The 24,896-nt window shown below is 47.3% G+C and overlaps 1 protein-coding gene across 1 annotated transcript in view; it reads right to left on the minus strand.

Annotated features, from left to right (window-relative positions):
* CFAP92 (cilia and flagella associated protein 92 (putative)) overlaps nt 1-24,486 on the minus strand; it is a gene marked incomplete at its 5' end in the record, with an annotated part of 29,732 nt that extends 5,246 nt beyond the window's left edge. Inside the window, 10 exons of the mRNA XM_084885348.1 lie at nt 891-1,185; nt 3,423-3,451; nt 4,374-4,623; nt 6,619-7,514; nt 10,062-10,246; nt 13,220-13,366; nt 16,269-16,400; nt 19,285-19,489; nt 20,097-20,287; nt 24,237-24,486. Coding sequence (XP_084741474.1) covers nt 891-1,185; nt 3,423-3,451; nt 4,374-4,623; nt 6,619-7,514; nt 10,062-10,246; nt 13,220-13,366; nt 16,269-16,400; nt 19,285-19,489; nt 20,097-20,287; nt 24,237-24,486 — 2,580 coding nt within the window. The remainder of the gene's footprint in view (nt 1-890; nt 1,186-3,422; nt 3,452-4,373; nt 4,624-6,618; nt 7,515-10,061; nt 10,247-13,219; nt 13,367-16,268; nt 16,401-19,284; nt 19,490-20,096; nt 20,288-24,236) is intronic.
* Nucleotides 24,487-24,896: the final 410 nt, after the last annotated feature.

Here is a 24,896-nt window from a genome sequence, read left to right on the forward strand (position 1 = left end):
AGCAATGAGGAAGGAGATAAAAGGTGAAACAGAAGGTTTCAGAGAGGAAGGTGGCTGGGACCCAAAGACAAAGAGGGAGAGTTTTACTCTAAATTGTTAAGGGCTGGGCAGAATAGCTTGTCCTTCAGTTGCCTAAAAACCTTCAGCAAAAGAACTACCTTTTGCTTAAAAAAATTTTTTTTAACTCAAGGAGGTTAAAAAAAAAAGTGACCTCGACTCACTTGTTAGTGTGCACACTCCTAAGGGACGTTTTGTTGTTGCTGTTGTTGTTTTAATAGAGATTGGTGTGGGGATGTGGTAGGTGGGTTCATACACAGACCACAAGTGACGACTTTTAGAGTCCTACCTTGGATGCTGTTTTTCTATTTTGGTTGGTGAAGGGTGAAGGAAGTTCTTGTTGGCCAATTAGGCCACATAACAGCCAGCCTCCCATAACCTCACCTGCTTCTCAGTCTCCTCTCTCTTCCTTTTATCTTTTCCCATGACGATTTAGTTTATCTCCTGTGTTGCTTGGACATGCGATAACACGCCCTTAGCAACTTAAGATCACACACACACACACACACACACACACACACACACACACACACGACAGTTCTTTCTCAAAGATGAACTCTGAGGCCGAGGTCAAGAGCTTTCCTCTTCGCCTTTCAGAAGGACAGGGTGTGCCAGGCTATGAGTGAGGGCTTCTGGTGTGGGCCAGCCCTGCACCTAGCACGTCTTGCCCAACCCGCCTGGGATCTCAGGGCAGGAGAGGAGGTACAGGCCAGAGGCAGATGGCCCATCTGGGAGGTGGCCACCGGTCCTATATCTCCCAGCACGTGACTGGATGGCCCGGGGGGGGGGGCAAAGGCTGGCACCCCTGACCGCAGAGCAGAGAGGGTGCCCACCTGGATCAGATTGCGGCACTCCTCTTTTCTATCCAGGATCATCCGGTTCCGCCAGTGCAAGTACTTGGCCTGGTGGGCGAGGATCTCAGAGTTGAGGGTGGATTTCCGATGTCTCAGGTCAAGGGTGGAGGTTTGCTGAGGTAGGCTGGCCAAAAGTTTTTCGTCAGTGAGCTCTTCTAGGGAAATGGGCAAGCCGAACTCCTGGCTCAAGTGCTTGATCATGGAGGAGGAAGGCAGCAGGTCTCGGGTGATCACCTCCCTGAGCGTGGTGCTGTAATGGCAGATGCAGTAGATCCTGGAGCACAGAAGGGCCACCCTCCTCAGTCTCACCTGCCTTGTGAGACAGGGCGGACCGTCCCCCTTTCACTAGAGGAAAGGACAGCTCAGAGAGGCTGACTAGCTGGCGCTCATGAGCTTAGAGAAGGAAAGCATCTGAGAGCCGCCCATCTCCATGTGTCCTTCCTTGTCACCTTAGTGGCAGGAAGGGGCTCTTTGGGGGGGGGGGCTGCCAGAGGTGAACCTGGGGAGGCTCCCCCCAGCCTGGGGAACACTGGCACCCCTTCTTTGCCGAGACAGCTCAGGCCCAGCCGTGGGGTGCTGGGGAAGATCACAGAAATGGGGCTCCCTGGGCATGAGGTTCTGTCCCCTTCTCTCTCCTCCCTTTCCTTTGGGAGCAACTTGGACCCAGGGCCGGGCTGCTGGGAGGAGGGCAGGTGGGTGGGGTGGGTGGGGCCCAGGCAGCAGGACCCTGAGCTCTCGGCAGCCACTCTTTCCGACTTTCTCCTTTGATCGCTGAGTAAATTCCAAATGCACAGGCGAGGGGCCGCCAGGCTGCTTCCTTCCGCCCCACACAGGCCGAGTGCATTGCGCCTCACAGCTCACGGCCACTTCCTATTTCTTTCTTTTTAAAAAAATATATTTCATTGATTTTTTCCAGAGAGGAAGGGAGAGAGATAAGAGAGAAACATCGATGAGAGTCATTGATCAGCTGCCTCTTGCACGCCCCCTACTGGGGATGTGCCCACAACCAAGGTACATGCTCTTGACAGGAATCGAACCTGAAACCCTTCAGTCCACAGGCCGAGGCTCTATCCACTGAGCCAAACCGGTTTTGGCCACTTCCTATTTCTTACAAGGACTGAGCCCCTCCTTCCCTGGGACACGCAGCGTCTGGTGAGGGCCTGGCTCCAGTGTCTCCCGTCACTGCAGCCTGGGCCACTGCTTTCTTTGTGCAGCTCCTGCTCGCTCATGGTCTTTCACCTGGAACCGAGTGGTAGTGGGACTGCATCTGTGTCCTTTACGTGGTGAGCTGGTGCCAACAGCCCTCGGGGACCAAGAAGGGGGCGGGGGCGGACTACCTGCCATCACTCCCCATGCACGTGTGACCCTCCACCCAGGCACCTTGGAGCTAGGCTGCGAAGGGAAGAAGGCTTGTGTGTTGGGGCACTGAGCTACCTCCTAGAGCCTCTGCCGGGCAGACCTGGGCCTGCAGTGGTCCAGCCGGGTGGTGGGCAGCCACACACACACACACACACACCCACCCAGGTTCCCGGCCATGGGTAGTGAGTGGTCCTGTGCCCACTATCCCTCCCTGAACCCTGTGGCTAGCTCAGTGCTGTGTCTGTGACCCCCTCCCCGCCCCACGCAAGCCTGACCTGGACTATTATAGATAGATCCTGTGGATCGCTGCTGAGAAGCGGAAATGGACTTGCCCCCATGCACATGCTGGAACTTCCTGAGCAGGGAGGCCTATGACGGGTGTGGCTGTGCCCTTGAGCCTGTGCCCGGCACCTCCCCGCTGTCAATCATCAACGGGGTCCTACCCAGGGGGCAGCTTCAGGGACAGACTGGACAGAAGGACTAGGGACCATGGACCCAGCCATGGGCGGCAGATATTGGGAGCGCTGGGTCTGCCCGCACTGCAGGCTGTACAACAAGCCCATGACCAGCTCCCTCCCTGCCGGTGCCCCTTCTGAGGCCTTGATCCCCAAAGTTGTGCCCCACCCACAAGCCCTCACAACCACAGTGATCCTCCTCCACTGGCGCCTCCTCCACCCCTTAGGCCTGGGCATTGTGGGCCTCAGCTGTTTGCCCCTGCTGGCTGCCCACAGCCTCTGCCACTTGTAGCCCTGCCTGCCAGCCTCCCGCGCTGAGTGGCAGAGCCCCTGAGTGCCCAGGCCCCAATGGATGCAGCCCGAGTCCTGTGCTCACACTGTGCTGCCTCCCTAGCATAGTGCCCAGCCTGGGCACAGTGCTACAGCATGCCCCGCAAAAACTCAGCACCCCACTTTCGTGTCAATCTTCTCTTCTAAATGGGGCCTGTTCCCTTAGCCCTCCTCCTCGGCTGGCACCATCCTCTATGAAGATGGAGGAGCTGTGCCCCGAAACCCTCCAGGGTGAGGAGTGCCCACCTTTCTAGGCCTGGGAGTCACCAGTGTTGGAGCAAAGAGAACCGCACAGGCCTGAGCCAGCTTCACTCAGTGGATAGGGCATCGGCCTGCAGCCTGAAGGGTCCAGGTCAAGAGTACGTACCTCAGTTGCAGGCTCCAGTCCTGGTGGTGGTGGTGGTGGTGGGGGGCATGCAGGAGGCAACCAATCGATGTGTCCCTCTCACATCGGTGTTTCTCTCTGTCTTCCCCTCTCTATTCCACTAAAAAAATCAATGGAAAAAAATATCCTCAGGTGAGGATTAGGAAGAAAGGAAGGAAGAAAAAGAAGGAAGAAAGGCCGAAACTGTTTGGCTCAGTGGATAGAGCATTGGCCTGCGGACTGAAAGGCCCCAGGTTCGATTCCGGTTGAGGGCATGTGCCTTGATTGCGGGCACATCCCCAGTGTGGGGTGTGCAGGGGGCAGCTGGTTGATGTCTCTCCTCATGGATGTTTCTAGCTCTCTATCCCTCTCCCTTCCTCTCTGTAAAAAAAATCAACAAAATGTATTTAAAAAAGAAGAAGAAGAAGAAGAAGAAGAAGAAGAAGAAGAAGAAGAAGAAGAAGAAGAAGAAGGAGAAGAAGAAGAAGAAGAAGAAGGAGAAGAAGAAGAAGAAGAAGAAGAAGAAGAAGAAGAAGAAGAAGGAAGAAGAAGAAGAAGAAGAAGAAGAAGAAGAAGAAGAAGAAGAAGAAGAAGAAGAAGAAGAAGAAGAAGAAGAAGAAGAAGAAGGAGAAGGAGAAGAAGAAGAAGGAGAAGAAAGAAAGAAAGAAAGGAGGGAGAAGCAGACAGAAAAGTCAACATTTGGCTGAGAAAGCTGTTGCTGGCCTGGTGGGTCTGGCGGTTTCCCATCGCTCCCTGGGAAAGTGGGTTTGAGCCAGTTTCTCACTCCTCAGGCTGTTCTGGGATGCTCTCCAAGCACAGCCGGTAGATTTATGTGACCTGTGTTCGAATGAACTGTCTTCATTTCACCCAGCTGCCTCTCAAGCTCTCTTGGGAGAGCATGTGGAGTAGTGGAAGCGACACAGGCTCGGGGTCCCCTGGGACGGCCCTGCCCACGGTCACCGCCACAGGCAGGCGGGCGGCTCCCAGGCCTGCAGCAGGTGGGTGGTACCTGGTCAGGGCCTGGAAGGCCTTGTGCATCACGGTGTTGCGGAGGTGGAGCGCCACGTGCCTCATGAGCTGTGACAGGGGCTTGCAGAGGTGCATGTGGTACAGGATGGTGTCCAGGTCCGCATAGAGGCGCTGCTGAAACAGCAGCTGCGAGTTGTAGAGCACCTTGTACTTCCCGTACTCCGCCCTGGTGATCCTGCAAGAGATGGCCACGGGACGGGCTCCCAACACTGCTCCCCGGGCTCTTGCTGTTTTGCTCTGGCTGACGGAGCTTTTATTTTTATTTTTTGCTTGTTTAAAACCTTGAAGGGGAGGTTGGCAGTGGAAATGCTGAAATGCTGATACCAACCTCCTGTTGCTGTGGCCCACTGGTCCTCGCTTAACCTCTACTCTGGCACTCACCTTGGTATGCTGGCTATGCGAGCCTGGAAATCTCTAAATACAGACGCTATGCCCCTCGCTGTGCTTGGCACACGTTGTTCCCACCTTGTTGAACCTGGTGAAGGCTACACGCATCCCGCACATATGGCTGGTGTGTCTGCGTGTTGTGTCATGGGGCTTCCTCTTTTGTGAAGTATGTATTCAGGTGTTTTGCCCATTTTTCCAATGGGATATTGTTTTTGTTTTCTTACTGATCCACAGGCATTTTATACGTTCAGCATACTAGCTCCACACATTGCAAATATATTTTTTCTCTCTGTCGGTGGCTTGCGTTTTCACAATTCTTATGGTGTCTTTGCACGAACAGGAGTCATTAATTTTAATGTAGCCAAATGTATCATTATTGTCCTTTATTATCTGTACTTCTCTTATTCAAGAAACCTCTCTTTATTCTGAGGTCATGAATATATTCTTTTATTATCATCTAAGACCCTTACACTACCAGGATTCAAAAACAGATTTTTCTGGTGGACTATGAGTAAGGCCAGGTACCTGTGGTCTAATTAATTGTACTAGTTCTGTGTCCACCAATAAGACCCTTTATGTCAGATGTCACCATTTCGAAAAACTGAGTATTGGGTACGTGGAACTTCTCTAATATTTTTATGACTTACTATAAGTCTATAATTATTTCAAATAGACTTTTAATCCACCTGGGATCTTTGTAAATTATGTGAACCATCAGTGAATTAGGAAACCATCAGTGAATTAGGAAGAGAGTGGAAGTTCCCCAAATTGGTAAAGGATGTCTATGAAGCCCTATGCTAAATCAATATATAACGGGGAAGACCCCATGCCTTCACCGAAGATGTCACTACTCTGATATGAAATAATGCTGCAAGTCCTAGCCAGCACACTAAAGAAGTAAAGGCATATAGTTTAGAAAGGAGACTAAAAACTGAAATTAAAAATATCATACCACTTTAAATGACTAAAAAATAAAGTACTTACATATAAATCTACCAAAACATATACTGAACATGTATGTTTAAAACTATAAAATGCTGTCCAGCTGGCATGGCTCAGTGGTTGGACCATGAGGGCTATCTGCTCCAGCCCAGAATCAGACACTTCAGTTGGCTGTTCAAAGTCCCCATTACGTGCTTTTGGAAGGCCTTTAGGGAAGAATAATTTCCTGTAGCTTTGACAGCTCCTCTAGATTCAAAATATCGCATACATCCTACCTCGGGGAGTTGAAATCCATTCCTTTGTGATGCCTACCTTAAGGTAATAAAACACATTCTTTTTTCACCCCCTTTCAATTCACATGGACCAGGGCCATACACAACATTCTGCTCCCCGTTAACCAAGTAGGCCCCCAAGAGTCTGAAGGCCAGACCCGCTTTGAAGGCACAGTCCCCCAAACTACCCCGACTTGTGATAACAACGGAAAGTTCCAGACCCAAAGCACTCTCAGGTTCACTCATTTGCTAGAAGCATTTACAGAGAGCTGTTGTGCTCACACAGCCTATTGCAGGGAAAAGGTACATGTTCAAATGAGCCAAAGGAAGCGGTACATAGAGCAGGGTCCAGGATGGTTCCTGAACCACCTCTTCTTCTATGTATCCTGAAAGTCTTCCCTTCAACTAAAGGCAAGCGATCAGTTCGTCTCGTTATAAAATCCAACCCCTGAGCCCCGAGGAGCACCCTATAATAAATCCCAAGAGGAAAGGAGCGAACCTAAGGACAGGGAACCTCAGCTTGGCTTTGCGAGAGCTCTCCCCTCACTCAGCATCCAGATGCCACCTACCGGCTCTGGTGGCTCTCCCACAGCCGCTTCAGGCCTTGCTCAGCCAAGCCTTCCAAGATGAGGAGGTGGGTCTTCCCATCCAGCAGGTGGAAGCCGGTGAGCACATCCAGGTCCGGCCTTTCCTGGATCTTCACCCGGATCTTAAAGGCGGACAGGATCTGCTGGATGTTCGTGAGAGGGTAGGAGTCCAGGTCTAGGGCTTTGGCGTTGATCATGGTGATGTCCTGCAGCAGGCTGTACAGGAGGGAGATCTTCTTGGTGTCGAATACGAAAACGATGCGGCCAAACTGGGTGCCCATGAGGTCTGGGGCTTCTGCCATGGCCCGCAGGGGCACCGTGACGTCCACTCGCAGCTTGAGCATGGAGTCGGCATCTATGTAGTTGCCCATGGGCATTGGGCCGCTATGGGGATCTTTGGGGACCCTAAACCCCACAACCTTCCTGCTCCTGCCGTCCTCGTCGTGGTGCGTGGGCTTGGACTCACAGCTGTGGATGGGGACAGCCAACTTCAAGTACTTGTGGCCAAGGAGGAGGTCAGCAAAACTTACCCGGGCGACTCCATATGGGTCCCACGTCTTGTTTTGGGATTCAAAGGGGTTGTTCTTTGTCTCTTGGGGAGAGACGAAGTCCTGAAAGTTGAGGTATGGATCCAGAGGGTCCTCCCCAAACAGGGTGGGCTTCCGGGAATACGCCTCTAACTTTCGGTCTCGATCATGCACTTCTACCACCATTGGGGGGCCCTCCAGGTATTCCCTCAGGTCATTGGCATTCATTGCCCCAAGGAAGATGACATTGAGGTCCTGGAAGGAGACGTGGTGTCCATGGGGCTGCCCCTCGGTCTGGTGAACCGGAGACTTATGGAACTGGTACTTGCAGTACACGGGGGTGCAGAGCCTCTGTGGGAGAGCCAGGGGGACAGCACGTCATTGCGCTGCAGTGGCAGCCACCCTGTCTCTCCTCTAAAGGAAGGTTACCAATTGTAGGAGCTCAAGTCCCAGTGCCACCCTCGCCTCCCACAGCCCCTGCAGTCTGGGCCTCCTAATCGACAAACACCAATGAGAGAGCCTGCTCTGCAAGGTCATTCCCAGGCCTGAGTGTCATACGTGAGAGCGCCAAACTGGTGGCAGGCACAGGAAAGGGCTCAAAAGTTTACTCACTACTTCTTCCTCCCAAATTGTGAATGCCATGGAGACAGGCCATGGACCCTTTTCACATCTATATTTCTATGTCTCAGGTCAAGGTCAGGCAAAAAAAAAAAAAAAAAAAAAAATGGTGAACACAAGTGAACCAGACATACATCTGGAGTTGGCACAGGCTCATCTTTACCATATGAAGCATTCATGTGGGAAGCTGGGACAATGGGAAGAACGGTTCAGAGAGCTTTGGGGCTTGTGAGGGATTGGAAAATGAAATGGAAAAGAGGGCAGAGCTGTGTTGAGCCAGGGAATAGGGAGCCTTTGCATATGTTCACTGTGGTAATAAAAAACGAATTTTTACAAAAGTTGTGACCTGAATTCATATTCAAAGTGTCCTATTTATTTTACACGGATGTTGGAATTTATTTTAAAACAGTGCTGGGGTTGGCAGAGCTCCCTGGTATCTAGAAGAAGGACTTGAGAAACCTTTCTGCAGAAACCCACTTTCAACCTAGGCCTCAAAGAACTCCCACAGAGAAAGGTCCACTGAACCTGAGGTCGTAGCAAAAAATCACAAAAACACCTCAGGGGAACATGGTCCTATGAGCCAAAACAGGTGCACAAAGGCCTAAGGTATACTAATAATCAGACACATAAAACACACATCACATTTAAAAAATTAAAAACGTCATCATGGTCAAAGCTATCAGAGTTCTATTTACCAGCCATGAATCATTTAAAAACAAAAACAATTTAAACATCGCCTACAATAGAAAAGTCTTTAAAAAATGCTTAAGAGAAAATAAAATGGAAGGTGTATAAAACGTATACACTGAAAACTATAAAACATTGCAGACAGAAATAAAGTCTACATAGTGAAATATACAATTTTCAAGGTCAGGAAAATGGAGTTAATTCTAGATGAATCACAGACCCAAACATAAAAGCTGAAATTATATGTCTTCTAGAAGTAAACATTAGAGAGTATCTCCATGAACTTAAGGTGGGAAAAGATTTATTTGACAGGACACAAAAAGCACTAGTCATAACAGGAAAAGTTGATAAAATGGACATCATCAAAGACACTATTGCCAAAACCGGTTTGCCTCAGTGGATAGAGCATTGGCCTGTGGACTGAAGGGTCCCAGGTTCGATTCCAGTCAAGGGCATGTACCTTGGTTGTGGGCACATCCCCTGGTGCTTTTCTTTTCCAGAGTCTTTTGATCACTTTGTAAATTATATAAATGTCTAATCACCCTTTTGTACATCTAAAACTAATATAATATTGTATGTCAAAACTGTAATTGAAAAATACATTTAAAAAGTAAAACCCTGGAGAATTATCAAATTAAAATATATAGCTGAATGGATTACCCATGTTTACACAAAAAAGACAAAGATATCCTATATAATAAAAGGCTAATATGCAAATCAACCAAATGGTGAAACAACCAGTTGCTCAATGCAGGAGCTGCCCCCTGGTGATCAGAGCGCTCCCATAGGGGGAGCACCTCTCAGCCAGAAGCTGGGCTCATGCCTGGGGAGCACAGCAGCGGTGGTGGGAGCCTCTCCCGCCTCCATGGCAGTCGGACATCCCCCAAGAGCTCCTAGACTACAAGAGAGTGCAGGCTGGGCTGAGGGCCCCCCCTTCCCCCTCAGTGCACAAACTTCATGCACCAGGCCTCTAGTAACAAGTACAAAGGAATAAATAAGAGGAAATGGAGGAGAATGGGATTAGATCTAACGTATGGCTAACTGGTGTTTCACAACACCATGACAAATACAACTGCAGAAAGGTGAAAACGGAGAAGATAAGGATAGAGAATTTAAGAACACATCAAAGACACGAATCCTTAGGCTGAAGAAGCATAAGCATATCTCCCATCCTTTAACCTTTTCTCAAAAAGCTACAGGAGGAGGAGCTCCAGCATAATCCGGGAGCAAACAAAGCAAGAGGAAGACAGAGAATCCAGGGACAGGGCGCCCACCAAGAGAGGGAAAAGTGAATTTGCAAGACAAACAGCAGCGCTAAACCTGGCTGCTTCAAGATATAGCTGATCAAGTTACAGCTGATCAATGCTGCTGTAACAAGAAGTCTCGGGCTCCTTCCGAAGGCAGGATCACTGCCCCCATTGGAAGAACAACTGTGGGAGACCTCAAGACTTGGAAGCTCCTAACCCCAGAAGCCTAATCTCTTTCATGCCTCGCTGTGAGACCCTAAATGGCGAAAAGGGGGTGATTACCCACCTCCTGGGGCAGTGGCTGGGGAAAGGAGCTCTTCTATCAGTTCATCTGGCTCATTCTTACCTCTAGTTCCTCGAAGGGCACAGGTTGCGATGGGAGGCAGGAAACACCTTTGATCTTTATGATCAGGGGGTTTAAGTCCTGCTTTTGCTCCTCTGTCATGATGGGAACGTCCGTTTTTAAAGTCAAAAAACAGTCTAAAATGTTGGCAGACATTTTACTGCCATGGCTCACGACAGTTTGCCATCCTAGTGGGGTGGGGGTGAGGGGTGGGGGAAGACACACACAGCATTAGACTGTTACTCATAACATTCCAAAGACAAGCACAGAGGGATGAGGCAAGCTAAGAAGAGTCAATAATGAAAAAAAGAAATCTTAAAAAAAACACACACAAAAGAATTGGGAAACATATGCAGACAGCATGTTACACACCAGTTCCTCAAACTGAGTTCCCATAAGTTCTCTCAGAGAATTTCATTTTCTAAATTTAATCTTGATGGTCATCTAGTAATATAAGTAGGCCCCGAATCCCTTCTCGGCTTCAATAAGGAATACAGCTAGATACTATCCTGTTTCCCTGAAAATAAGACAGTGTCTTATATTAATTTTTGCTCCTAAAGATGCGCTAGGTCTTATTTTCAGGGGATGTCTTATTTTTCCATGAAGAAGAATACGGTACACATTTATTGTTAAATAAAAATAAAGGAAATTTATTACCTGTATACGGTACAGTAGTACATAGTTGTCAACACAAACCAGACAAACTGTGAATCCTATAGTATCAAGAATTTACTCATTTATTCAATGACAATCATGTCATCATCTTCTGGAACAATTTCATAACAATCCAATTCTTGAATTTCCTGGTGAGGAAATTTTCTTGTGACTCCATTTCTTTCAGAATCAGTGGACCAAATCTCTCATGTTTAGCCTGGGGGGGGGGGGGCTTAATTTCAGGGGGATGCCTTATATTTCACTCAGAAGGAAACCTGTAAGTAGGTCTTATTTTCGGAGGATGTCTTATTTTCGGGGAAACATGGTAGGTGCCACCCATGACAGTCTGATGTAGTTGGCCTTCACACTGCGATTTTAAAAAGCTCCCCAGGGCATTTAGAACCCCCATCCTAGACTTCTGCCATCTTGTACAGTAGTTACTGGCTGTGTATGGCTCCTTAAATTTAAATAAACTAAAATTATTATTATTTTTTTGTTTTTTTACACTAATTTAAAAGGGAGTTTCTTCTTCAAGAGTCACATTTCAAATGCTTAGGAGCCACGTGTGGCTAGGAGCCACGGGATTGGACAACGCAGATAACAGACACCCATCGCTGTAGAAAGCTCTGCTGGAAAGCTTTCATGCTAATGTCTATTTGGGGGTCCATCGGAGTCACTTTAACTGCTGTGGTCCAATGAGAAAGCATCGATATTGGCGCACAACATAACGGATGCATTTGAACCAGGCCACGTGGGCACACCTCCCACTGTGCTGGTTTCGCAATGGTACAACTAGCACCAAGGGCAGGTGCATCGAGCCAGGCACGGCTCACTGAGAGCTGGGAGAGTGCTTCTCTCATAGAAGGTGCCCATTCACTTCACCAGGCGGGGAGGTCCTGGTGGAGGGAAAATGGCAAAAAGCTGCACCTTGGCAAGCAGTGAGGCTGGGTTTAAACTCTACGTCTGACTCTTGGTAGTCACATGACCCACAACAAGTTAGAGGCTCAGTTTACTCTCGTGCAAAATGATACCATAGATACCACCTTTCTTAGTGCGCTGCATGTGAAGGTGCCAGGAACACTGCCCAGCACGTAGTACATGTTTAAAAAAAAATCAGTTCTATTCCTTTCAAATGCTTGTAATTATATTGCTAGGGCACATAAACACTGGCCACTGGTGCTCAGAAGAGTAGGCACTTCCAAAACAGGCCACGGGCTCGAGTGGCAGCTGTCTGCCGAGGCGGTGGGCGTCTCCTGGGGGCGACCCTCCCTGTTCCCACGTGATTCTCTTCAATAAAGCCAGCTCATGTAGGACACAACGAATTATGATTTGTGTTTTAGCAGTTTGGAAACCATTTCCTAGAAAAGATTACCCAGTTTAGGAAGAAAAAAAAAATCTCCAAAACAAACAGGGAGCGAAATCATCACTGAGAAGTTTAGGGAGGTGTCAGCCATAATTGCAGGATAGGGCTTCCCAACCTCAGTGCTACAGACATGGAGGACAGATCATTCTTTCTAGGGAGGACAGTTAACAGGCCAAAAGCATCTGGCTCCTGTTTGTGACAATCAAAAATGCCTCCACACATGCTCTGGCTGGTTTTGCTCAGTGGATAGAGCGTCAGCCTGAGGACTGAAGGGTCCCAGGTTCAATTCCAGTCAAGGGCATGTACCTTGGTTGCATGTACATCCCTAGTAGGAGATGAGCTGTTTCTAACTCTCTATCCCACTCCCTTCCTCTCTGTAAAAAAATCAATAAAATATATATTTTTAAAAATGCCTCCACACAATGCCAAACCTCCCCTGGGGGGCACCAGTGCCCACTGTTCCCGGATAAGGGGGAAGGGCATGGGAAGGGGCTGTGTGTGATTTGTGCACCTACAACTGCTAGCCTGGAACATGTGTCAATGCCACGTAATCCTCAAACAACGCTGTGTGGTTGCTGTCGGCTCACCTGGACAGATGAGGAAACTGAGGCCCATAGATGTTACGTCATTGTCCAAGGTCTCTCGGCTAATATGTGTTGGAACCTGTGTACACACCAGTCCTGCTTGGCTAAGATGGGCCCCTCCAAAATGCAATGAAAATAAGAGTTTATTTCAAACTCAGAGTCTTTCTAGCATCTTTCTGGGTTACTAGCTGGCCAACACTTACCACCAACGTTTGCAAACTCTTGGGCTATTTGGAAACTGAAGACAAAGACTACACACAATCATGCTGGTTTTGGAGTAGATCTGATGCCACTACAGCAAACACACACACACACTCGGCCTGCCGAGCCAGGACCGGTCTGTTTATCGCCAACAACCATGACGTCAGCGGGAGAGAGGAGGCTATCTCTCTGTTTCCTTTGCTGGAGCCCTGCCCAGTGTTCTGACAGAAGCACCTGCCACCTCCTTGCCAGCAGCGTTTCTGTGTCCTGCTGTGAGCACGGACTTTTAGCCACATTGGGCAAAGGCCAGAAATGAGCGGGCAGAGGAGGGGGCAAGGTAGGAGGGTAGGGGAGGGTACCTGCAAGGAGCGGCATTATTGCCAGCTGGACGGAGAAGGCACCCTGTTTCCAGTGCTCTGACAGCTTGACGGCAGAATCATCTTCTGGTTGGTATTTCTTTCTCCTTCGCCGTCTTCTCTTTACCATATCTGACTCTTTCCATTTCACTGAAATCACAGGAGGGCATAAGCGGTCAGAGGAATTCGCATTTCAGCTGCCACACTGGGACACCATCAATTCTCTCAGAGGTTTGGGAAGGTTCTGGGAGCTTCTTGAAGGCAGGGGTTGTTCTTGGTGCTGCCGCTCCTTCCAAGCAGCCAGGTGAGGTGTCTACATGTGGTTAAGCTGACCACTTGCCAGTCACAGGCAGGGAGAATTGAGGGGGGTCCTGCATCTCCTCCTGCTACTGCCTGAGGACATGGGCAGGAGGGGCTGAAGTTACCATGAGCTATTGGTTCCATTGTGTAGAAGCCAATGGAATGGACGAGAAAGCCCAGAGCTAGATCCACAGACATAAGGGACTTAATAGATGCTCCTCCCAAAGAAATAGTTGGTATTCCTGAAATGCTCCATTTGAAACATTCACAAAGAGAAAAATGAATAAAGGTAAAAAAAAAAAAAATCAGGGACCAGAGAGACCTAAGAATCTATTTATTGGACCTAAATGTAAAGAAATTAGAACTAAAGCATTGCATTTCTCTAACCCATGTTTCTCAAATATCAATATGCACATGAATTACCTGGGGATTTTGTTAAATAAAATACAGATTATGGTTTAGTAAGCCTGGGGTGAGCCTGAGCCTCCACATTTCCAACAAGTAATGCTGGTGCTACTGGGCTGCGGACCACACTTGTACTATCCATTTCTAACCAACTAGAAAATACAGGGTGGGCAAAAGTAGGTTTACAGTTGTTCATATGGAAAATAATACATAATTAATAAAAAATACCACAAGAATAAACTGTGCTTTCATACTCACAACTGCAAACCTTCTCTTGCCTCCTTTTGCCCACCCTGTATGATAGGAAATTATATATATATATATATATATATATATATATATATATATATATATATATATATATTTTTTTTTTTTTTTAAATAAAAGTAACTGGAATCCTAAAATATCCAGGAATTCATTTACAGGAATTATCCACAATGCCTATAGGAAGAAAAACAAAAACTAACTCTATTAATAAAGACATAAAGGAGGACCTGAATTAGGTGAAATGATACAGCATGATCAGGGATGGGAGGACTTCTCCATGTAAAAAATGTCAATTCCTCCCAAATTAATTTCTAATTTAATGCAAAACACATTTTTAATATTGAGATTTTTAAATGACAGTTTGTCTTGGTTGTACCCATCGCATCCCCCCAAGCCAGCAGCTGGGCCTCCATTCTACCCATGGTCCCCACAGCTTCCACGGAAACTCCTTCTCAGGCCCCTCCCGGGCTCCAGGAGGCCCCAAGAGCTCCCACACCCTCAGCCAGCAGGGCTGTGGGCTCAGTGATCTGAGGTATGAGTTGGGATCACACTCCCAAGATTCCCAAGAATTCTGCTTTTAGAACTTGGTGCAAATTACTTTAACCAGTCTGTCACTTTGTGTAGAAAATAGAGACAGCAATACCACCTCACAGTGATCCTTATAGATATTACGTGAGATAAAGTAACGTGCGCCAAAGTGCAGTGTTGGATGTAAAACATGCTCAGAAACACAAGCTCTCCTTTAATTTCACCTGGATTGCGTGAGCCCCCTAGTAACTGAATTTAAAAATCTACATGGCTCAGCCTTAGCCGATTTGGTTCAATGGATAGAGGATTGGCCAGTGGACTGAAGGGTCTCGAGTTTGATTCTGGTCAAGGGCACATGCCCAGGTTGCAGGCTCAATCCCCAGGGTGGGGCACGCATGGGTCAGCTGATCAACGATTCTTTCTCATCATTGATGTTTCTATCTCTATCTCTCTCTCTCCCTTCCTCTCTGTAATCAGTAAAAATATGTTAAGAAGAATTTGTATGGCTGACGGTGGGAGTCTGAAGGACTAGTACAAGACAGGGCTCCACTGCCACTCCCCAAACACCATGGGCCCTTCCTTATTCAACTGTGGCAAGGTCTTCCCATCTAGTAGCTTTCCTTTCCCTGGGTATTCTTGGGAAGAGCTTCAGGCACCACTGGGTGAGACCTGGGAATATTTATTAGAAAATGCCTCCCGAAATCTTCTCCCAAACTGTTCACCAGGAAATGAGGGTCCTTTTCACGTTTTATAATGCCAGCCTCAGACAGAAGGTCTGTAGGTGGTGAGCACAAGTTAAAAGGTTTGTCAATAATAAACGAGTAAATGATTGAATTATGCAAACTAATTATAATTATTCAGACAAATGAAGGCAAGAGGGGGCCTCCATTTGTTTATATAGTACCCCACAAAGAAAAGGAAACAAGATGAAATGCCTGTTATCTATTCAGCTGTCTACCTCCCACTGTTTACATTAGAAAATACTTAATACACATGTGACTTCCTAAGTTCCCACCTATAGGGAATGACTAAGCAAATTGCAGCATTGCCAGCAGATGAGATATGATTTAGTCCCCACAAATAGAGTTTATGGAAGGTTCTGAAGGACATTGGAAAGTGCATATAATGACACATTAAGTCAAGGATAACTTTATCTGTGTAAAAAAAAAAAAATCTTAGAGAAAGGCTATGATAAACCAAAATATTACCATGCTTGTTCCTAGTGATGGAATTAGAGGTCATTTTCCCTGTTTGTTTGGTATTTTTTAACTTCACCGAATTTTCTAAAACACACACATATAGCTTCTACAGTTAGAAAGTTTTTGTTTGTTTGTAAGCCACAACATAGACAAAAATTAAATGAAGAAGAAAAAAAAAAACTCACAACCAGAAGTGAGGTGTGCAGGGAGCAGCTTGCTTTGGCCCCAGCAGAGCAGCGGGCAGGTAGAAGGCAAAGACACTGGGGCACACACACTATAGCAGCATCACCCGCCCATCACTCTCCCTGCCACAGTCTTCACTCACTTGGCCCACAGCGGTCATCTCTACTCACCATGTAAAGACTTTACGGGTCTTCCTACTTTGACTGGCTTTACTGGGTCATACGCCTGGCTCCACTCTTCTTTGCCCAGAAGGCTTTGTTCGGACGCTTTTTTCTTATTTGAAATCAAATGTTTCACTTCATCTAGAACGTAGGATAAAAAAAGAATCATTGATTCAATCAACCCGGAGAAGTCTTACTGAATGCCTACTATGACTCTGTGGGTGTTGGAGATGGAGGAATGGGGAAGAGAGGTCAGGCTCCGGGCTTCCTGGAGTTGGTGCCTAGGGGGCTGCTTCAAAATACCAGAGACTCAAACCTCAGTTGGCAATGGCTTCTTCCAAATAAGACCTCTAAATACCAAGACATTGGGGGTGGGAGCATGGGATGAGGGCATGTGACAGAGGGTACGGGAGGCTGGGGGAAGATCTATGGGGGGGAAAAGGAGATATATGTACTACTATACATAATACTTTAAACAATAAAATAAAAAAGTAAAAAAAAATAAACAAATAAAATAATAAAAATAAATTTTAAAAAAGACCTCTAAGTACTTGACATATATTATCCCATGTAATCATCACAGTTCACTTGAAGGAAAGCATTGCCCTTCCCCCATTTCACAGGTGACATTCAGGTAACTGTCCCAGGGCTGAGAACTGGCCTTAGCAAAGTCAGGGCTACACCCTGAGCATTTGTCCCCAGCGTGGAGACCACCCTTCATGCATGTCAGTCACTTCTGTCAAAGTGGGGCTTGGCTTACCCATGGCAGCGGCCAGCATGTGTGGAATGATGAGTGCACAGAGGAAGTGAATGAATGAGTGAAGATGATGGAAGCTACAAGCAAGAAGTGGGGACAAGGAAGTGACATTGGGTTGTGCAGGAGGATAGATAAAGCTTTTGGAGAAAGACACGAGGCTAAGGGCCTCCTGCCTATACCAAATGCCTGAAGGCTGGCCCTGCCATGAGGAAAAGCCTTCAAGGCCCAGGGGATGGACCAGGTATGATATGGGAGAGGCAATGAGAAAGGAGCCTTGGAGAACTAATTATAAGGAGCCTTCAAGGCTGATCTCAGAAGTCAGACTTGTTCTCCCCTGAGTCACTGGGAAACCATAAAAATTGCAGAGCAATGAAGCGCCAGGGTAAAGGGTGATGTTGAAGGATCATGGAACAATGACAGAACAAAGAGAGGAGGCAGGAATAGAGCTGGGTGTGCAGAGAAGAGCTAGCCAAGGAAGAGAGTTCAAAGAATATCACACAGGCAGGGACACCAACGAGGTGTGGGTGGGCTGGTAGCCAAGAGTTGAGGACATAGTAAGAGTTAACTATGACTTGGGGTGGGGAGGGAAGGCGCTTCAAGAATGAGGTAATTTTTTATCCAATAAGGAGACACCAAGAGATGCAGCAGATTTTATAGAAGAAAAATGCTAACTCTTGGCTTGCATGCTCCATTCAACAGCAGCAGACGGAAAGCTAACAAATTCTGACCTACACTCTATTGAGATAAATTGCACATCTCCTGGATAACAAACCTCATATGGAAGTTCTGCACTCCCACAACACAAGAGTTTCCAGAAGAAAGTTTTTAAGTGATGGAAGGCAGGACTTAAGGCAACATGTGTAGTAGAGTCATTTTTGTTAGCATGTTGTACTCACATAGAGGGTGAGGTGGAAATGCTAGCAGTGGCTATCTTTGGTCAGGCATCAGATGATCTTAAATTTCTTCTTCTCTGAGCTAGTCCATTTCTAAATTGTTTTACAAAGCGAACATACACTGACTTTTGTAATAGAAAAAAAAATTGCTAAACATAAGATGCAGATGATGCTAAGCTTGGGACAAGGTTCGAAGAAAGGCAGGTGTTCTTACTTCAAGGACACTAAGCACAGAGCCTGTGGCCCCTCCTGGCAGGGCCCACAACACCCTTCCTCCTTCATTTTCTGGCCAGCTGACTCCATTTACCCTCCAAACCGTGGCTTCCACGGCCCCTTCTGCAGGAAGCCTTCTTCATACATTGGCCCCAGGAACTGTGCTCCAACGTGAGCCCCCTGTGGGGCAGATGTTTGCCAGAAATTCTGCTCCGCAGCTCTGGGACTGGCCTGGAACCTACCCTTCAGGCTGCACTCTCAGTGCATCTGATGCAAGTGGTTTAGAGCCCACATTTAAATATATATATATATTATTGATTTTTTTTTTTTTTTTACAGAGTGGAAGGGAGAGGGATAGAGAGCTAAAAACATTGATGAGAGAGAAACATCAATCAACTGCCTCCTGTACACCCCACACTGGGGATGTGCCCACAACCAATGTACATGCCCTTGACCGGAATCGAACCTGAGACCCCTCAGTCTGCAGGCTGAAGCTCTATCCACTAAGCAAACCTGTCTCAGAGAGAGCCCACATTTTGCAGCTTTGTGGGTAGAGAGTCAGGGTGCCAGGTTCAATTCTGGTCAAGGGCACATGCCTGAGTTGTGGGCTTGATCCCCAGTGGAGGCATGCAGGAGGCAGCAGACCAGTGATTCTCCCTCATCATTGATGTTCCTATCTCTCTTTCACTCTCCTTTCCTCTCTGAAATCAATCCATAATAATACAAACATAATATGCTAATTAGATCGGACATTCTTCCGGAAGACCTTCTGGATGAAGCCTGGGCTGGGAGGGAAGCCGGGGTCTCAGGTGCCAGAGGGAAGTTGGTGCCGGCAGCGGGGGGAAGGAAGGCCTACCTACTCTTGCATGAATTTCGTGCACCAGACCTCTAGTGTGTGTGTGTGTGTGTGTGTGTGTGTGTGTGTGTTTGTGTGTGTGTACTCTGGTGGTAGAGGTGGAGATGGTGGCTGATGTGCCTGCACACAGACAGCAGGAGGCACTTCCACAGCCGAGGACATTGGAGGGATGACATATCACTGACACAGAAACCAGTGTGGGCCCAGGAAAATGAGGTCCAGGGGATGCAGGCTTTTTCTCCTGTTACTGTTGAGAAGCCACAACCCCTAGAAACATTTACAACAAAACACGGATCCCTGACTCACCAAAGGATCCTCCATCTTCTGAGAAGGTAGAAGTCTTCATTTGATAAAACCTAAGTTTTTTGGAAATCCTGTCCGTAGTGTCCCAGAGCTTCAAGGTTATTTTGTGAAAATTGATTTTCTTGAGCAATTCTTTAGTCACGTTGATATTAAACACTTGGGTCCATGACACCCAGACTTTGTTTCCTTCCTGACATGGCTTCATGGTCTGTATAGAAAAATACCAAGAAGCTTTTCGTGTGAGGCTCAGCAGCCCGGAGGACCCACCTCTGCCAGCCTCGACCCACGGACAGGGAGGCCGGGCCCTGCTCTCCCCCTGTCTGGCCTCTGTGTCTGGCTCTCTCCCAGCTTCCAAGTCACACCAGGAAATGGGTGTCATGGGCTGGGCCCTGTCACACTTCTGGGCTCCTTGGGAAAAAAAATTAAGTTTAAAAAATTACCTACAAAAGAGTGTCCTTTCCAGTAACTCCAATCCCAGCTGGACCACAGGCAGGAGTGTGTGTGTGTGTGTGTGTGTGTGTGTGCAGGCAGGATTTCACAAAGTAAGAAATCGCAAGAGCTATGAAAACATTTGAAACATCAAAGAAAGTATGAGGTAAAAATATCTAAAGAAAAAACCACGTAATGAGTATTATGAGGTCAATGTAGATTCTCATTCAGTAGGTCTGAAGCAGGGCCCACGATCCTACATTTTTAGCAACTTCCAGGGGAAGCAAGTACACTTTGTGTAGTATTAGGCTGTATGCTATGTGGGAGGCTACACACACACACACACACACACACACACACACACACACGCGTGCACGCATGCACACCTTTACTCCCGAATCCGTGAACAATTTGACCACCGATGGAAACACCACCATGTCAATAATTTTAGGCTCTCTATCCTCTGGCAGAAGGAAATACTCAATGTGGTAGATACGATGACCCATTGCAACAGGTTTCTCCACTTTAGAGCGTTTCCTGCGTTTTCCGACCATACTTGTGTATTTTCTGATTGGACCTAGAAGATACAGATTTAATGAGTCTTGTTTTAGCCCTGCAGTTCCCACACCACCCGCCTGGCCGGGGGGCTAAGATGCACGTTCCACCCTCCTAGCCAGCAGAGTGGCAGGCTACTGTGCACCAGGACGAGGCACAAGGGTGCACGATTTCAGTGCATGACCTTGCGAGGGATTGTCTCCTTATATCAGTAGTCGGCAAACTGATTAGGCAGCACAGCCAAATATCAACAGTACAACGATTGAAATTTCTTTTGAGAGCCAAATTTTTTAAACTAAAACTATATAGGTAGGAACATTGTTATTAACTTAATTAGGGTACTCCTAAGCCGGCCTTTGCTGAAAATGTGGTATTCTGTGGAAGAGCCACACCCCAGGGACCAAAGAACCGCATGTGGCTCCCGAGCTGAGGTTTGCCAACCACTGCCTTATATTTTTTCACCATAGGCACTTCACCTGCCTCACCCTAGCCTCGCCAGTAAACCAAACCACAAATCACAGCACGATCTGATTTGTGCAACCCCGGCAGTCTAAGTCAGGTTCTGAAGAGCAGCAGAGGAGGTTGGGGTGAACTCTGCCTGGTGGTGGGGGAAGCCCCTGAGGGTACCTCGGCAGAATCTGGTAGAAGGAAAGCTGGCAGGCATTGCAGGTGGAGGGCTGAGCCCAGCAAAACCTCACGCGTGCAGCTGCACAGCGTGGGGGTGGGTGAGGAAAGGATGCAGAAAGTAAGAATGGGCTTCAGCCAGAGATCAGGGCCTCCACTGCCTGCCCTTGCCCTGAAGCGGGACCCTCCAGGCTGGCGCTTGGCACACCAGAAGAAGTGGCTTTAGAAGCCCCCAAAATATATAATCCAAATTTCATCCTATAAAAATGTAATGACTATATTTAAAGCTGAAGTTTTTTGTTGCTGTTGTTTTGTTTTGTTTTGTTTTGTTTGTTTTTTATACTCAGGAGAAGCCAGAAGACTGCCTCTGTATTAATTTTGTGCCACCAGCAGAGTTAGCTTTTGTGCAGCGCTTGGAACAAAGCTTGGTAGCATTAGACTTGCTTGGGCAGGTGCAACTAATCAAAAAGCTTGCTGCGTTTCACAGGTTCGTGTCCTGATTCAATCCAAGGATATATGGACCCTCCCATCAACGGGAAGAAAACATTGCTACAACCCCGTTGGTGGGAAATGGGACAGTACCTATAAAAAATGTAAATGCCTACAGTAAGTCCTCAATATCATTGATAGGTTCTGGACTTTAAATAAAACCACATACAATGAGACCAATTTTGCCACAGGCTAAGTGATCAAAGCAAGAGTTAAGGTTTTACGGCATCTCATCAATGTTGTAATGAAATGACGTTGAACAAAACAACATTATTCAAGGACTCCCTGTACCTTAAGCCCAGCAATTCCACTTCTTGAAATTCAGAAGTGCCCACACACCTGAACAGAGAGGTGCACACAAGGAGGGCTACTGCAGGATTGTAACAGAAAACATTTGCAAACAAATGTTCATCAATAAAGGGTAGGATAACTTAGAAACATACTATTAGGTGTTTCAAACAAAATATCAGCAAAGTAAAAACAAGTACACTCATTTCCTCGAAGACAGTTGGTTGGCAAACTCATTAGTCAACAGAGCCAAATATCCACAGTACAATGATTGAAATTTCTCTTGAGAGCCAATTTTTTTAAATTTAAACTTCTCCTAATGCCACTTCTTCAAAATAGACTCGCCCAGGCTGTGGTATTTTGTGGAAGAGCCACACTCAAGGGGCCAAAGACCCGTAGATGGCTCACAAGCCGCAGTTTGCAGACCACAGCTTTAAGACATTGTCAATTTTTTTAAAGCAAATTTTAGAAAAGTATTGTAGCATCTCATTTCTCTTAAAAATAATTTGTATAAATGAAAATTATAAACAAATTCATAAATACTCAGATATTGAAGGGAAAAATATCAAACCTAGAATTTTATGTCCAGCCAAAGACAAAGGCACGTCCTTCAAGGGGTGGATATAAGACTCTACAATACAAAATAAATGAACAAACAAACCACAAATTAATTCCTAGATACAGAGAACAAATTGATGGGCACCAGATGGGAGGAAGTTGAGTGAAAAAAGATAAAAGGAACTAAGTACAAATGGCCAGTTGTAAAGGTAGTCATGGGGATGTTCAGTACAGGAAATAGAGTCAGTAACACTGGAATAACGGTGCATGGTGTCAGATAGGTGCTAGATTTATCATGGTGGTCACTGTGTAAGGTATATAAATGTCTGATCACTCCGTTCTACCCTTGAATCTAATGTGCTATTGCATGTCAGGAGTAACTGGAAAAACAAATTAATATAAAAGACTCTCAGACATGCAAGACCTCAGAAACTTTTGCCGCATAGAGATCTGCTTTGCAAATGTCTTTCGAAGAAGCACCCAAATAAGAAAAACCAAGGTTAGAAGATGCTGCAGGAGATGTGAGGTTGAAGGTGATCAATAAACACCGATTTTCTTTCGTTGGTATTTGCCACCAGTCTTTTCCGGGCTCTTTTTGCTTTGCTTGATATCAATAGGCCCAAGATAAAAAGCATCATTACGGATAGAGGAGGTCATCACATTAGAACAGAAAGTTCAATTCACCAAGAAGATCGATCAGTTCTAAACATGGTAGACATCTAAGCAAGTAGCCACCAAAATAGCTGAAGCCCACAGTTGACAGCTACAAAGAGAAGCAGAAATTAATCATCATGGAGTGCGGGGGGGGGGGGGGGGGGGGGGTGGGACGCGCAGTATAGTTGATGTACACAAAAACAAAAAGGGTATTTAAAAGTGGAGTGCAGTCTAAACTGGTTTGGCTCACTGGATAGAGCGTCAGCCTGCAGACTGAAGGGTCCCAGGTTCGATTCCCATCAAGGGCATGTACATTGGTTGCGGGCACATCCCCAGTGGGAGTGTGCAGGAGGTAGCTAGTCAATGGTTCTCATCGATGTTTCTAGCTCTCTATCCCTCTCCCTTCCTCTCTGTGAAAAATCAATAAAATACATTAAAAAAAGGGGGGGGGGGGCGGGGGAGTATTTCTTTCCTGCCCCTCAGCTTGGAATTCAACCAGATGACTTGCTCCGGCCAATAAAATGTTAGCAGGTGGGAGGAGCCAGAAGACTGAGTGCTCAGTGACTGGGCTGGCCCTCTGCTCTTCCATAATATGAATGTGTCTGGATCAGCCCACGAGCCCAGGAGAGTGACAGACATGGGAAGCACAGCTGAGCCACTGCAGGGAGCTCAGGCTGGAGCAGCTACCCTGGGACCCAGCAGAACAAGTGGTTTCAGGGTGAAGCCAATGGATCGGGGAGCTTGTTTGGGTTAGTTACACAGCACTGTGGCCGTAGGAGTTCATCAATATACCCTTCCACTCGGAGATTCACACACCCGAGAACCTGCACCTTAAATAAGGAAACTAGGTGATGCCCAAGGCCTTAACCTCGCAGTCATTTCTTCATCTGCAAAAAGCAGATACAACACCATCTACGTCTTAGGGTTATTGCATGGATTAAGTATGTGAAGCCCCCACAGCCACTGTGGACCTCCTAAAATTGCACCTTCTTTCCTGACCTTTGCTCCTGGAACCCACCACCCCTACTTGGGAGAGCAGGGAGGGAGTATGGGTATCCTAACCTCCTGGCAGAAGGCCATTAGTCCAACTCTTTTTTAATTTATTTTTTCCATTTTTTTCTTTATTGATTAAGGCATTACATATGTGTCCTTATCCTCCCATTACCACCCCCACCCGGCCCCACCCATGCCCTCACCCCCTGGTGTCTGTGTTCATTGGTTAGGCTCCTATGCATGCAGACAAGTCCTTTGGTTGATCACTTCCCCTCACCCCCACCCTCCCCTGACTTCCCTCTGAGGTTTGAGGGTCTGATGGATGCTTTTGACAAAGAGTGTTGGAATTCTGCTCCAGCGCTTACCAACAGCCCCTGGGAAGGCCATGGAGATGATGAATTTGCAGGGGACCACATGGGGCACATCAGCGTTTAAAGTGCTGCTGGACACGGTGCTGCTGTACAGATGCTCAGACTCCGAGCCCGTGGCCCGGGTCCCGGCCATGTACTCCTCCACACCCACCTCGCTGATGGACTGGCAAAAGCTGCCCAGGGAGGATATGGGCCTCATGCTCTCCAGGTCCTCATCGTCCCAGTCCCAGGCTTGCAGCGCCATGCTTGCTGCTGAGCGCTGCCCGCCCTGGCCCACCTGGCTGGAAGGAAAAAGAAAGGCACCTGAGTAGCCGCCCTCTGTTCCCAGGAGGTTAGCCACCCTCCCTCCTCCCTTCCCTTGTCCTGTTCAGAGTTGGATGGCTAAGGCCTCAGTCACGGGCGGGAATAGAGTAGGCACTCAATAAAGTTAGACAGTGAATGGCTAAACCACAGAGGAGGGTCCTGGCAGTCATTTTTTTTTATTTTTATTTTTTTTATCATAAGCAGCACCCGGTTCTTTAACTTGAGTCCCTGCCCTCCCCCAGCCCTGGCTGCATTGATTTGGCACTTCTGGAATGCCCACACCAGGAAAATGCGTACACCAGGAGCCACAAGGGGTGGGAGCAGAATCCCCTCCCTGCTTCCACCCAGGGG

This window comes from Pipistrellus hanaki (assembly GCF_964339955.1).
Source record: "Pipistrellus hanaki genome assembly, chromosome: 5".
In the NCBI taxonomy this organism is placed as follows: domain Eukaryota; kingdom Metazoa; phylum Chordata; class Mammalia; order Chiroptera; family Vespertilionidae; genus Pipistrellus; species Pipistrellus hanaki.